The sequence below is a fragment of the Podarcis gaigeae genome, assembly GCF_964106915.1.
Source record: "Podarcis gaigeae genome assembly, chromosome: 9".
NCBI classification, from domain to species: domain Eukaryota; kingdom Metazoa; phylum Chordata; class Lepidosauria; order Squamata; family Lacertidae; genus Podarcis; species Podarcis gaigeae.
In genome coordinates this window covers 20,418,607-20,434,131 of record NC_139685.1, presented here as the reverse complement: position 1 = coordinate 20,434,131, position 15,525 = coordinate 20,418,607, and the positions used below count along the sequence as shown (strand labels likewise).

The 15,525-nt window shown below is 38.7% G+C and overlaps 1 protein-coding gene across 13 annotated transcripts in view; it reads right to left on the bottom strand.

The window, feature by feature from the left end:
* FRYL (FRY like transcription coactivator) overlaps positions 1 to 15,525 on the bottom strand; it is a 149,005-nt gene that overhangs the window by 46,795 nt on the left and 86,685 nt on the right. For 10 of the 13 annotated variants that reach the window (XM_083754769.1, XM_083754771.1, XM_083754770.1 and 7 more), the window contains 16 exons: positions 14,933 to 15,170; positions 13,474 to 13,659; positions 13,306 to 13,392; positions 12,815 to 13,083; positions 11,980 to 12,175; positions 11,010 to 11,134; positions 8,775 to 8,832; positions 7,468 to 7,559; positions 6,078 to 6,250; positions 4,997 to 5,157; positions 4,148 to 4,258; positions 3,552 to 3,706; positions 3,322 to 3,421; positions 2,912 to 3,080; positions 1,780 to 2,039; positions 252 to 392 (listed from right to left, as the gene is read on the bottom strand). In XM_083754769.1, the coding sequence (XP_083610895.1) occupies positions 252 to 392; positions 1,780 to 2,039; positions 2,912 to 3,080; positions 3,322 to 3,421; positions 3,552 to 3,706; positions 4,148 to 4,258; positions 4,997 to 5,157; positions 6,078 to 6,250; positions 7,468 to 7,559; positions 8,775 to 8,832; positions 11,010 to 11,134; positions 11,980 to 12,175; positions 12,815 to 13,083; positions 13,306 to 13,392; positions 13,474 to 13,659; positions 14,933 to 15,170 (2,521 nt within the window). The remainder of the gene's footprint in view (positions 1 to 251; positions 393 to 1,779; positions 2,040 to 2,911; positions 3,081 to 3,321; positions 3,422 to 3,551; positions 3,707 to 4,147; positions 4,259 to 4,996; positions 5,158 to 6,077; positions 6,251 to 7,467; positions 7,560 to 8,774; positions 8,833 to 11,009; positions 11,135 to 11,979; positions 12,176 to 12,814; positions 13,084 to 13,305; positions 13,393 to 13,473; positions 13,660 to 14,932; positions 15,171 to 15,525) is intronic. The other 3 variants (XM_083754772.1, XM_083754777.1, XM_083754773.1) reach the window with 1 other exon arrangement.

The window sequence follows — 15,525 nt, the reverse complement described above, 5'->3', positions numbered from 1 at the left end:
AAAGGAAATACATTCTGGAAGTATTTTTCTCCTCCTCCAAAGGGTTCAATGTGGTCTACACAGAGTTATCCCATTTTATTTTTACAACCACTATACGAGGGAGATTGGACTATGTGTGAGAGAGAAACTACCTGAAGGTGAGCTTTGGTCAAGCACAGATTTGAACCCAGTTGTTCTCTGTCAAAAATTATCCCTTAAAAGTTATTCTTAAGTGAAACAGGGACATAACAAAGAGCTTCCATGTCACTTACGTAAGGCAAGAGGCTGGGTTCACTGTTCACTCCACAAATGCTGATCAAAAAATGCAGAATTATTTTCAAATTCTTTGGCCAACTGTCTGCTAGAGTAATCCAGACGTTCTCGATTTCTGACCATGCCACTTCATCACCATACTAGAAAACAATGTTGAGACATTCATTTCCAACAAGTTCAACAATCTCATTCGTGTGTGTGTGTGTGTGTGTGTGTGTGTATGTATCTACCTGAAGAAAATAATTTACTATGAGATATTGTAATGGGAAAAGGAGGCTGCTCGTGCGTAAGCGTTTAAGTCCTCCAAGCTTTACCATCAGTTCCTAAACTTTCCCAATCCGAGGAGCCATGGGTGCATGGCTACCTCAATCGCTGGCAGAATCCGTCAGTGGGCGTTTCCGGAATTTACGCCAACATAAGAGTTCCTTGATGGAAACTCTTCTTCTGGATTCTCTGCGTGACAGTTTCCTCCGCGGAGTGGGCGTTTCCAGCGGAGGTCCTGAACCCTCCCCGCTGTTCTCACTGGAAACATCTTGGAGCCATTCCTCCGATTGAGTTTCTGCAGGAACTCTCCCTCTCCCCCTACTGGTTCCTTCCTCCGCATCCGAAGGTCTCCTAGCCTCCTTGAGCCCTTCCACCACCTGACTCTCCGATGGCAGTTCCCTGACAGATATGTTTCAAAGTCAACAGTAAAAGAAACGATAAGCTTTATTTAAGCAACTTAAACCCACAAACATTTCTAGGACTCTGAAGTTTGTTTCACAAACAGCCATCTGTATTAAGTGTGTTAATTTTCACAATGTCATTGTTTGCCCTGAGCTGGCTTCCAAACGTGAGCCTTTCCTGTGCACACAACTTCTTCTGCCCTTCCTTCTCAGTGCACCACAATCAAACCCAGAAATCTTCAGATAACCATAGTTTCCTGTAGCATTCAAACCATAATTATAGTTTCCAGCATGTTCCAAAGCTGGTAACCAGTTTTTCCAATGTGAATGAAACTGGAAATGATGGTTCAACTGAAAATGTTCTGGCATATTTTGGCACACTGAGAAGACAGCAGCAAAAGGGTAGCACAAGAATGGGGTGTGCATGCAAAAGCATATCTGTGCTTATCTCCCCACCCTTTCTATCTAAATCCACGTTCTGAATCTAGATGAAGGCAAACAAATTGAAGCTTATCCCAGACAAGCTAGATGTGCTCCTGAGCAGTCAACCTGTATTGGATGGAGGAAGAAATCATATATGGTGGTTTAGGTGGGGGAAGGATGGGTCCCTAAGCTTGAACCACTGGGAGATAGCTCACCATGCAAATTAGCAGCACTATGATATACTAATGAACTTTCTCAAAGTAAGTTTTAGCCTATTGCGACTCCTCTGTAACTTTTAGAACAATTTTGCAATTGAAAGTGTGAAACATCAGTGATTTGAGTTACACAGTGAAGTTCAGTACCCAGTACTAGCATGCCTACTAGTAACAGTATCACCTCAAAATGGAAAATCCACTTAAGACCCAACCCTTTAGCTTACCTTTGCTGTCATATACATGAGGTTGTTCAAAACCAAAGCAGAAGCCTGTGGTGATCCCCAACCTTCGCCTCTTAGCCAGCGCCTGCTGTTCACCATCAGCTCTCTATCTTTCAAGGAATCCTCTTCATCTTCATCTTGCCGCCGAATTGTGGGCAAAGGTTTCAGATCCATCAATTCAATATTATTCATCCACGGTAGCAGATAGTGTAGCATCACCTGTCTTCCAGAGGGGTGTGCCATTTGAATTCTCTGGCTTACCTCTATATTTAATAATTAAAAGATAAAAAAATCTCTGTGTTATGAGAAAAGATGCATTTTTGTTCGTTTTCTGCAGAAACCCGTGTTGAAAAATGTGAACTACTAGACTGAACAGAAGCAGTAAGGAGAATTATGTGCTTTACTCATACTGGTAGAAGGCTTAGATCAACAGTCATGGTCATATGAAAAAAGATGCGGTCCCTCTCATTTGTATGAATTCCTGCCTCTAGAGAGAAAAGGCAGCTGTGCAAAACTAGTAGGAAAGTACAAGGGGTTGTGCTTTAGACAATCAAACATTGACTTAACAGGCTGAGAGATATAAAGAAGCATTTGACCATACACACAGCTCCTTTGTGTGACCCACAATTAAACCAGAAGTCTATAAGTAATAAGCTAGTAATAAGTTTCCCAAATTGAATGAAACAGGATGATCAAAGGGACTGTGCACATGGGCAAAAGGAATAATATGTGTTACCATTAAAAGCCCTTCCTTCTTAAGTGTCAGGATTTGATACTCCTTACAGATCGAAGGCAGGAAAAACTGAAATAAGGGAAATTGTTGGTGCTAACTCACTCCTTCGAATCTTCATTTCCTGCCTTTGCTCAAAGCCAAATACCAATTATAGACCAAAGGGAGAATCCTCAAATCTTATCTTGCTTGTTGAGGCATGTGTTTCCCTTCAAAGCAGGCCAATGACTTGCTACACTAAAATAATGCACAATTAGGACTGTGCTATGCTATCAGAAACCAATAAGACTACTGTTAACAATAAAGAAAGTCAAAGAGAGCTTGAAAGCACAGTAAAATGTATTCAGATAAGTTTAACGTTTCCTAAAAACAAACATCCTAGCATCAGCAAATGTTCTAATATACCTGAAAATATTGCAAGTGTTAATTCTGGGTATGTCCTTGCTAATTCTTCAGAAAGTTGATAATAGGACACAGAGTACAAATGTGGCAAAGGCGAAGGCTGGCTCAGTATCCCATCTGTTCTTTGAACCTCAAGTTTATGAGCATAGCGAAACATCTTCGGCTCTAAAATCTAGAAAAATAAGATGTACAAAAAATTGTCTTGGGATAGTAATTCAAGTACGAAGAATATTATTTTAAACAATAAACATGTAAGTCATTGTTCATTCATAGAAAACCAATTGGACATCATCAAATTGTATTAGGTTGGGGTCAGAATACTGATATTTGTTACCCTGTTAACATTATGCAACAATATTATAAATAATCAAACACTTATAGATCTTAATTTTCTAAAAGCCTTTCATACAAACCTGTAGGAGCTGCATAGCAACTTCGTAGATAGCCCTAGAAGAGTCAGCCGCTTTAAATAATATAAGATTGAGAAGAGTAACTGTGTCACATTGGTAATCCCTGTAAAGAAAATGAAACACAAACCACTTTGAGATGCTTAAAATGAACAAGCAAATAACATTTAAAAAATAGTAACATCCATCTTAACTGATTCCACGCCCCCCCCCCCCCAAGTAACTTTATCTAATACCTGTTTTGGAATACACTGGCTATGGCTTTAAAGCATCCAGCTGCTACCCGCTTAGAGCCTGTATAACAGCGATCTACAGCCCAGTACATGAGGTTACTCTGGTCGGGGTTGAGTTCCAACAGCAACATAACTGCCTCACAGCCAAGCTGATGAACCTAAAAACAATACAATAAAAAACTCAAGAGTTGCAACCAACAGTTTTAAGTTATTAACTGAACAAGAACTACAGAAATTTTATCTACCCATTTCCAGCAGTAAAGCTTTTAAAAAGAAGTAGACTGATAATAAAGGTTTCTGGAATTAATTTACAAAAGCATTTTGCCTTTTCCAATGTCAAGTCAGAGGTTAGATGAATTGATATTGTAAAGATGTTAACTTTTACATCAATATATTACAGCTGACACCCCCTCCATTGTTTTTTTAAAACCTCTTAGCAGATCTGAGATGGCAAGAGACCTCAACTCATCTTTAAATTTGCCGGACTAATTTTAGTGTGGCAAGAGAAGGTACTATACATTTTGCAGGTTCCTGAAATCTCAGCCAGATTATCTGACTACAAACCACTCTTTTTAAGGTCACTGGTGCTTATACATTACCTTCTTATCCTGCGAATCCAAAATATTATCCAGCCATTTATACAAATAGCCGTCTGATGAGAGACCTACATTATCTGCAACAGGGCCACAACAAAGTACAGCAGACATAGCCTTTAAAGAAATGGGATAAAAGAGGTTGTTATTGTTTTACTTTAAAAAACAAACAAACTAGGGTTGTAGTAGGGTTGCCATGTGTCTGGGAATTCCTGGACATGTCCTCTTTTGAGGGTCCTACATGCCCATCCAGGGGAAATTTTACATTTTTTAAGCAAATGTCCTGGATTTGGGATAAAATAAAAATAAAAATTGTGTGCAGGCAGCTCTGGCTCTGTTGGCCTGGGCTCTGGCTCTGGCATGGTCAGGTTGGGCTTGGCAGTGGGGCTATTGGGCGATTGTCCTAAAAAAGCTCATCAACTTTCTGTGCCCTGATTTTTACCTCTTGAAATATGGCAACCCTAGATGTAGCTAATGTTAGTCCTACTCAGAGCAGACCTACTGAAATTACTAACTTGGGTCCAGTAATTTCAACAAGTCTATTCTGAGTAGACAACCCTCCGGATTTTATTCCAAGGACTAATCAAAGTGAAACATTCTTTTTCTGTGTAAGTTGAGAACATTAAACTATTTACACAGAAAGCTGATTCTCTAGAACAATGATGGATCCTTGTCATTTAGTGTAATTGCTGCCTGAGGACAAGTTGCAGCAACTACAAACATGTGGGAACATTAATGTTTTAGGTGTGAGTGAAGGTTATCACAATCTTGAAATCAAAGCTAACGATATGGCAGCTGATGAAATATCACTATTAGTAAATATATGTTGGTAAAATATGTTCTTAAGAGTGTTACCTTTAATGCACAGTACTGATGTCTGTTTATTTGCATGTTTCTATCACTATATCTGTCCAGAGGAGTAAACATGATGCTGAAAGGTCCTGCCCAGTGACTGAACAACATAAAGAGGCTGTGTCGGAGGCTCTGCTGTGGAAAGACACTTCTTCTCTGGTGAACTACAAAAGCAACACAGATGAACAAAGCAAAAATCCTTTTACATAAACCAAATATACCAGCGATAGACAACAAAAACTTAGCTTGTCTTTTAAGAAATGAACAAACGTAAAGGTGAACTCTCTTAACCAGATTGCCTTCTATTCTTTACTGTCATCAAATCAAAGCTGTGCCTTAGACTGTTCTATGCAGAAATGTAACATTCCTTACCCAAGAGATAGATAAACCAACATATCTTTACAATGTGTAACCTCAGAAGAGAATGGAGAAGGTAAATATATAGATGAAGACAATGAACAAAATGCCTTTGAGTTGACTTGAAAAATGAGTGTCTACTGCCTTTACACTTTCATTGAATGCAAACACTGTGGCAGCAATTGTAGCTAGGCAGTGGCGTTTTTTGCCATTTCCCCATAAAAACAGCTCAAAAACAGCATTGTGGGGTTCTTTGTGATGTTGCCAAAAAAGTTCATCAATTTGGCCAAAATGAAAAATAGCTCAACAAAAAAACTTTTCTGTCCAGATTTTCATTGTTTGAAATATGGCAACCGTATTAGATTGGCTAACGAATCTTGGTTTGTTAGAGACAAACGAGCCACTATCCCAGGTTTGGCTGTAATACAAAGTATCATCTTCCTAATTTGTGTGAAGCAATGAGATAAGTCACTGGGCTTCATGCATCAGTGCAAACCATGGTTTATTCACTTACCACTACATGTGAATGCAACCAATGGAAAGCTGAACTGGAATGGATAATTTTAAAATATAGTAAACTCGGAAGAGCAAGATTTTAATGATAAATTTGATCATCAGCACACTCCTCAAATGTAGAAATAAAATCACAATTACTTATGAGCATGACCTTTATTTGGGCTTGATATACTAAAATGGAATCAATATGAAACCTTTTCTGAATAAATACCTGGAACATTCTGAATGATATTTGCCACTAAGGCACTAAAATGGCATCGGATATCTTTCAGTGTGTCAGAGTCCTTTTCATTTTCTGCTTCTAGGAGTTGCCTTGTTAGATCCACATACTCCAATAAAGTGTTGTTGAGGGAATGTGTTTCATTATCAAGGCCACCACTTGCACTATAAAGAAAACATGAAAATTACAAGATAAACATATGAAAACATAGTCTTCTGGAATTAACATTCCCAAAGTTTCAGAAAACGTTTTCGGAGAGACAGAGAGCATTTAGTAGGAAATCTTTGAGCTGCCAAGCACTTGAATCCTATAGTTGCTGCACTGCTGATGCTATATAGCAACTCTGCAACTAAAACCATTTTGCCAAGGATATTCCTTAGTACTATGCAAAGCAACTATGACCACAGTATGCTGAGCTGTTCTGCATGCCTTAGTACAAGACATATAGAAAGCTCATCTTCTTTTGGTGAAGGTAATCACCAAAGGTGGACTTCCCACTCTGCCCTGTTTCTGAATAGCTTGGCCTGGGGGGAAATGGGGTGAGCATCTGGCCAGAGTAGTGAGCTGACAAGGTCAGGGGGAATGTATAGGCTTCAAAAAAGAAAAAAGAAAAGGCTAGAAAAAAATGTCCGGAAAATGAGAAGGGTTGAGGCACACACAGGAGATGATAGACAAATATAACACAGTCACTATACAAACACCCAGGTGAAGGCAGCAATAAAAATTGATCTTAAAGGGTAATGATATGTAGAAAAGCTTCTTTAACTTTAACAGTGATTTCTGCCTTCAACCACTTGGGGGAGCTCAACTCTCACTTGATTTCATCTTACCTGCATGCGATACTAATAGAAATAGGATGTATATAGATTGCTTCGTACACTGAAGGTATACAGTGGTACCTCAGGTTAAGTACTTAATTCGTTCTGGAAGTCTGTACTTAGCCTGAAACTGTTCTTAACCTGAAGCACCACTTTAGCTAATGGGGCCTCCTGCTGCCGCCGCGCCGCTGGAGCACGATTTCTGTTCTCATCCTGAAGCAAAGTTCTTAACCTGAAGCACTATTTTTGGGTTAGCGGAGTCTGTAACCTGAAGCGTATGTAACCTGAGGTACCACTGTATTTAACTTTTACACTTGCACATCCCACACCTATAGCTATGCTCTGAACTCGCTGTCTCTCTCTCTCTCTCTCTCTCTCTCTCTCTCTCTCTCTCTCTCACACACACACACACACACACATACACACGGAAAGAGAGGAAGTTATCCTCTTTTCCTTGCACCCAGATGCCCCAGGTAGGTTTGGGCTTCCCTTTGCAGCATGTTAGTACTGCAGCTAAACCTAGTCGCATTTGGCAGAATCTTATTCAGAAACTTTGTCCTTACCTGTGACTAATGACACCAGCATCTGCCAACAGTTCAAATATCCGTACAAGCTGTACACGTAAAATATCTCGACGCCTGCGCCGTTTCATGTTCTGTCAGGAAAGATAAATAGAGCAGCACAGTTAAATTACAACTGAGTATGACAGAAAGCTTCAAAACACCTGTTTTAGATAATATGCCATTTGGGGCATTTATTTCCTAGCTGGACAAACTAAATGAAGCACTATGTTGACAATTGCAATCTTTCCTTGATATTGCTATTTCCTGGCATTAGAATTTCTAAGCGATGCGCTATTCGCAACGTGTTTTTTATACTACCAGAACGACTAGATATGTCTGCTTATATTTGCTACTAGGTTTCCAAGATATGTTCAGATAATACTTTTTAACATTTAGCATGAAACTTTATCAGGATAGGCTCTTACTGCCTATTCACTATTGACAAAGAGGGTGGCACAATAATTACAAATCCAACAAAACTCAAACATGTCCAAGGAAGTATTTATCTTAAGCTCATCCAACAAATGGCACATGGGAAATAGATACTGGGCACAGCTCCTCTCTTGGAAAGTGTTAAAGGGAGATTTTCAATCAAAGTTCCTGATGCAGAACTCTCAGAGCTCAAAAGTCACTTGTACAGCCTAGCAGTAATATAATAAAAGAGAAACTTGTCACAGTAGTAACCTCCAGCATAGTTGACTATAGAAGCTCAACTTAATCAGTCTATTTGATCTATGCTAGCGCCTAAGCACAGCTATGGAACAAGATTACAATAATTTAAATGTCATATAGCAGAAATGCACCCAAATTATGTATTACTACAGTCATCACAACAGTCTCAATTGTGACAGGTAGTAAAATAAGAACAGCAATGTCTGTCACTCAAGTGAATAGTTTATTTGAGTTTTCCCTAAGCATACAATTTGTCCCTGCTGTGCAAATGAAGAAAACTCAAGCCACACTCAAACATCTGCTTTGTGTATGGATGCATAACTCCATGTAAAATCTCACAGGCAAGCTTGTTTTCTCCTGCTCTGGAGGGTAAGACTTTAACCAATGGCTTCAAGTTAAAAGAGAAGAGATTCTGAGTAAACATACAAAAAAACTTTCTGACAGTAAGAGCTGTTCCACAGTGGAACAGTCCTCCCCCGGAGGTTGTGGACTCTCCTTCCTTAGAGATTTTTAATCAGAGGTTGGATAGCCATCTGTCATGGATGCTTTAGCTGAGATTCCTGCATTGCAGGGAGCTGGACGAAATGACCCTTAGGGTCCCTTCCAATTCTACAATTCCAAGATTTTATGATTACCTCTGGCCTTCTTTCAAGTGCTTCTTTAATTATAGGATGCAACTCTTCTATTAATTCCCTGGAAGAAAATTACAAATCATCATGAGAATACTGTAAAATCAGTAATTATGTCTCCAAATATTACAACCAAGCACATTCAGATATCAGTTTATGCTTTGATACATGTATTTAAATTCGCTTATGGTAACCTTAGGAACATATCTATCTATCTATCTATATCTATTGTGAATTTTCATTAAGGTATTTTTTAAAAAATTAAATACTTATCTGCCTTGCTAGCCAAAGCAGACCCAGAAACCTGACCCTGTTCTCAGAGGAGGCAGAAGAAAGACTGGATCGCTGCAGGAAATGGAAGATGTTGCCTATTGTAGGCCCCCAGTCTTTTGTTCTAGGAAAGAGCCTGCCTACTAGCAGACAGTGAAGAGAATAGCCCAGTGATCTAGAATTCTAGTGGTGACAAGTAGTGAGATGTACAGCTTATATGAGAATTGCATGACTAACACAAGCAAGGGGGGAATTGAATGTAGTTTAGATATTCAACTATGTTTGACAAAATATAGCAGGTTTCTAAATCCAGGCATTCCGTTGCTTTTGCCAATGGTGAGGAGTTTCTAAAAACATGCACATACAGATTTAACACCCAACAGTACTGGAACCCTCTTATGCTGATGGTATTATCATCTACTATCTACTTCACAGACTTTGAGAACCTTACAGAAGTCAATCTAAGCATGCAAATAGTGGCTCTCCAAAATAATCAACCAATCATCATCTTAAAACTCAGAAATCCTACACTGTCTTACTCTTTGTACAAGAAGAGTCATGAATCAATAGGATATATGGGAGACAAATTGCATGCTAACCAATACAATCTTTAGCCATCACAAAGTGCTGGCAGTGTCTCCCATTTTATAGTACTATTTTTAAATGCAAGCAGGGGGCAACTCTGCTTGAATTGTTCACCAACCCCACCCACTTCCATATTAACTCCTTCCCATCTCATGCTAGTACTTACTTTTCACTTTCCCAAGCCTATTCTTGAAGCTATTTATATTGTCTATTCCACAGCCCTGCTTTGCACATACATTCAGTGATGATGTATGTTTCTATTCATCTTAAAATATCTTAATATCAAGCCGGTCAGTCAGCTTTTTCATTCAGAGAAGGTTCAATTCAGTTGATGTACATATATAAGTGTTTGTGTGTTAATAATAATAATAATAATAATAATAATAATAAGAAGAAGAAGAAGAAGAAGAAGAGGAGTTTGGATTTGATATCCTGCCTTTCACTCCCCTTCAGGAGTCTCAAAGCGGCTAACATTCTCCTTTCCCTTCCTCCCCCACAACAAACACTCTTTGAGTGAGTGGGGCTGAGAGACTTCAGAGAAGTGTGACTGGCCCAAGGTCACCCAGCAGCTGCATGTGGAGGAGCGGGGAATCGAACCTGGTTCACCAGATTATGAGTCTACCGCTCTTAACCACTACACCACACTGGCTCTCTAAAAATACCTGTTCTACATTATTACACTCAATTGAGGGGTTCATGTTAAAGACAATGCATAATACATCATGTGAAGTTATTATTGACTATTTGAGGACTCTGCATCTGTTATCTCTCTCCCATGAGGCAGCTAAGAAATGTAACAGGTAGACATTTGAGTAAAGTAGAGATGGAAAGAGACTGAGAGGAAAAAGGGGGCTGTTTTAAACATGTTTTGAGTACAAAAAGAGTTGGGAAATGCTCTGATGTGTATTTTTCCTTCTTAAAACTGTTTTTTAATATAAAACCCTCAGTGCCTCTCCAGCGCCGCTTTATTCAAGCTTCTGCTGTTGTTTAAAACCACAATTTTCACTGTAGTGTATCGCTATTTCTGCTTTACTCAAAAATTCTGCTGTTGTTTAAAACCACTTTTTTCCTCTCAGTGTTTCTTCAACCCTGCCGCTCTTTTAAACTACCACTTTCCTCTGCTTAGTGGAGAAACTGTGATACACAGAGACCCGCCACCAAGGCCTTGCTTTAACCTGCCCATGTCATTTACCACAGACGTGAGTTCTCTCCTTTTCTGCCCTGCCTCCTTCTTCCCCTTTCTCGGCCTTTAGATCCTTGGGAAACAACCAATGAAAACAGTGTGGTGATGTGATATATTGTGTGGTGCTACTTTAGGTAGTTTTAGGAGCTTTATAAACGGCCTACTACATATACACCAAAATGAAAAGAATGTAAAATGGTTACCTAAAAGCACCTGGGCTGGTCCTGCCAAGGCCCAGCACAAGGGACTCTGTAATTTCCATGCTTTCAGAGCGCATCATTGGAACAATGTGCTTAAACAAGGATGAAGGGGATGGAGCGCCAATTATCTAGAAACAGAAAGAGGATATCAGTACCTACTTATCATAATTCAGTTTGTAATTATGTTTATATCATTATAATAAACAAGAGCTGATGTTCAAGACAAGGCAATCAATGATGGAAAGAGGTTAAGAGAATCTCACAATTCCCATCTAAATGGATACCGCTAATACAGGGCTTGCCAGCTGCTGTTAACATACTTTTTCTTCAGTGTTGGGTATCATCTTTGGAATACTTTCACAAGTAATTATGGTTTTATGATATCTCTAGTATTTCCAATGTATGCTATTTCCATGCTTCTCACAACGGTGTGTTATGAAACCTTCCAACAAGCAGACTAGAAAGAGGTCCAGAAGAAGTCGTCAGCTTCAAATATTTTTGCTAACAGCTTTTGACAGGCCTCAAATTTCTCTAATCATTTTTCAACCCAACTAGACCATTAGCCTTCACAATTTTCTACATTAATGAGTCAACAATGACTTTATATCTAATGCAGATATCCTTTCATTTGACTCCAAAAGACTGCTGCTTATTATTTTCATCAACTCTTCTAGCTTTTATATTTACCTATTTTATTTATTTATAGGAAAATTTATATCCTGCCCTTCTGCTGCTTATGTTCTGAACAGGGCAGCTTACAATTAAAATCAACACAAAATACAACAAAATCTTGGGGAAAAAGAGTGCCATTTATGATTGAGGATGGCTTTAGAGCAGGATCAATAAACCAACCTTGCACTTTGCCATTTCTTTTGTTATCATATGAAAATAAGGGAATCACAGATTACATTGCCTATGCATTTCTGATACTTCAAAAATTTTCAAGTTGCTTAGAAGCACTGAGTGAACATACTTTTGAATCAATGCTGTAGCCACTATCTGGAGTAGACGCCAGCGTCTCAGGAGGGGAGCATCTAACAGAACCTGCAGATGCAGAAGAGGATGCAGACGTTGCTGCACTGCAGCAAAGAATCAGGTAATTTCTCCAGAGCCCAATATAGGAGTCGCTGCTTATAGCAGTATTTACTTTCTTGGCATTGATAGGGCTGCTGTTTAAAAAAAGAAGAGAAAAGGAAAGAAAATGGATTGTTGTTGTTATTATTTTTTAAAGAGCTCTTGTAATGTACTGAATGTCTCTGGTTAATATGATCTCATTATTCAACAAAGATTCCACAAAACTAGGAATGTGCATAGTTTGCCTGCATACATATTACAAAGTCTGGCATAAGATAAGCCTTCGAAGAAAATCTTTACACACTGTTCTCAGGACTGCAGTGGGGAAATCCTCTACCATAGTTTTTCCCAATTCTGTATAAACTCCAATAATGAATCAACCTTTTAAAAAGTATGTGTATATTTTGTTCTAGCTTTCCACATACTTTCAAGAATGTCCTCTGTTTTTATATTGCTTTATCAAAATAAATTAATATTAACTAGGGTTGCCATATCCCACCAAAACAGGACATATCCGGGAGATCCTAGACGTAAGGCAACCCTACGTTAGCAAGCTAATGTCAATGCAAGACTTCCATGTTCATGAAAGAAACTGGGGGTATTTTTTTATTATTATTATGGTATGTATTTTTCTCTTTTTATATTGTATACCACCCTGTGCTCTTTGGATGAAGGGTGGTATAGCTGTTGTAAGAAGAAGAGAAAGAAAAAGTTATATTAAGAAAGGCACTTACTTTATGTCAACCTGTGGAGACAACAGTTGGAGTCTGGTATAAGCAAACATCCAGGCATAGCTCACGGCTGTAGGGCAGTGCTTTGGAAGATATTCCTGTTTCATAAAACTGGAGAGGCTAATAATCCAAGGGTCTTGACCCTGAGTTACATGTGCAAATATCCATATATGTGATGGACTGACAACATCAAACTGATGGCTGATAGGAGAGGAGCTCCAGTCAGCTAATGTTTGTAAATCTATTGAACTGGGACAGTACAGTAACGTAGTCTGTGTATATAAACAAAAATAAATCAGTTTAGTACACATGAATTTGTTTTAAAGTGTGCCTTTGTGGCTAAGAAAGAACATAATGCTGCCTCTCTCTTAACCATAAGTTAGCAAGTGGGCTACAGGATTTCCCTTCCCTGCTCCCTCTCCAGCATGGATTCTCCCCACTTCAACATCACTAGCCATGAGTAACAGTTTCTTTTTTTAAAAAAAGAACCATACCTGATCAGCACCAGTGAGATGTATGAAACTTTCAAGAATAGATGAACTCAGTCTGTCCATTACATCTATTGCCAACTCTTCATCACCCTAAAAATTACAAATACATGTTGCATGACAAAGTCAATGAATATTGATAAGACATTTCAGTACATGTGGCAATTAGCTTACCTTAGAAATGTCTAGGACTGTGAACAAGGCCCTTATCTCTTTAAGACAACTGACAGCTAATCGTCTAGTGGCAGATCTTGGGCTACAGAGAATGACCAATGCAAATCCTTCTACCACGTGGAATACACTTGAATAAGGACTCTTTTCCAAGGGAAGGGTAGGAGCTGTTCCATTGGCTACACCACGCTAAAAGGAAAAACAGGAGTTACTGAACTCAACGGGACTTATTTATCTGTATTAATTATTATTAGCACATATGCTCACTCTTTCCATTTTTATTTTCTGTGTATACTAGGACTACAGAAAGCCAGGCAAAATATTTCTGCTAATTACACTATTGTTATGATCCTCCTACTCAGAAGCAGCAAGATCAAAGAAACAAGCAGTACCAAAGCAGTTAAGGAATAAAGGAAAGGAGGGGGAATGCAATCTCTGCACCCCTTACAGCAAACTTTTCTAACATGGTGTCCTCCAGATCTACAACTCCCATCAGCCAGCATGGTAAAGTTAAGTAACATTTGGCATGCACCATATTGTGGAAGACTGCTTTTAAGCCTTTCTATAAGCAAGATATTAAATTGTTTCCTAAACAACTCAAATTCATCCTAAACTTCGTAACATGTTTCTTCTTCTACTTCGCTATTCCTGTGTCTACAACCTGCACCATTCTTTTTCTTATTTTTACCGGTATTTCCATTCTGCCTAGTCTCTAGAAATTTTTCTATCTGAAGAAAATATAACTTTGTGACACTGGTGGGGTTTCCCCCCCCCCCATATAATTTTTATTGAATTTTGTGTTTTACAATTTAAAGTACTCATTTACATCCTTAAGAAATCTATCACTTCCATCCTTCTCTTTCCATGGTTCATTTTACATATCATAAATCCCTGCATATTTTACAAAAAACTATACCATTCAGTATTCCATTCTTGTATCCATCAAAACTTATTTACACTGTTGAATCTATCTTAATGCTGCCAGTGTTTTCAGCTGTACATAATTATTTCCCATATATTCAATAAAAACTTTTCAATCTTCTTTAAACTTTAAATGTTCTTCTTGTTCTCTTATTGTATATGTTAAGTCTGCAAGCTGTACATTCTGTCAACTTAAGTTGCCATTCTTCTTTGGTTGGGACCTCGTTCGTTTTCCATTTTTAGGCTAATGAAACATGGGCCGCAGTAGTGGCATACATATATAACCTTTTTTGACACCTGGGAATTTCAGTCTGAATTATCCTAAACAGAAAGGACTCTGGGAAAGTACTTTTAAACATTTTTTTCCCAATTCATTATGTATTATTTCTCAATATTCTTTTACCCTTTTACAACTCAATGTGACACTGGTGTTTTGATAAATAGTGAAATATAATGCAACTTAGTCCCAGATAACTGTGAGGCATTTATGACTGTATTAAGTCATACACACTGACAATAGCTTCGTGCAGCACAGTTGTACCTGAGCGTCTTGGTTCTTATTTTGCACTTGGACTGCTTGTTTCCACTGATTGATTAGCTGCACGAGCATCTTGACTGCATTGTCCAGAAGTGTTGGATGAACATCAGTGACCTCACGAACAATAAAATATACAAATCCTGACAGAACATCTTCCCTCCAATCTGGAAAATCCAGCATTAATGCTTGCAACGTATTGAAAGCCAAGGCACGCAGTTCCTCATCCATGTGAATTGTCAACCTGTGGGGAACCAAAGTTGCTGTTTAGAACTAAAGGAAAGAAGTTAACACTTTACGGAAACATGGTTCAGGATGGGAAAGATGGACGGCAACAGTAGTAGGGAGCATGGTGGGGCTCTGCCTGCCCTCCCTCTAAGTCACTATTGCATACCGTGACAGGGGGCAGGGGAAGTGGTGACAATCTTATATTACGACTGTAAGCCACCTTGCAGACATTGAGTGGAAAGGATTGTATTAAACTAAATCCTACTCAGACTAAACCCACTAAAATCAGTGAACCCAAGTTAGTTTGCATTTCTTAGTGCAGAAAGTATTGATCCGATGTGTAAAGATCTTTCCTATTCTAATTAGTTCAA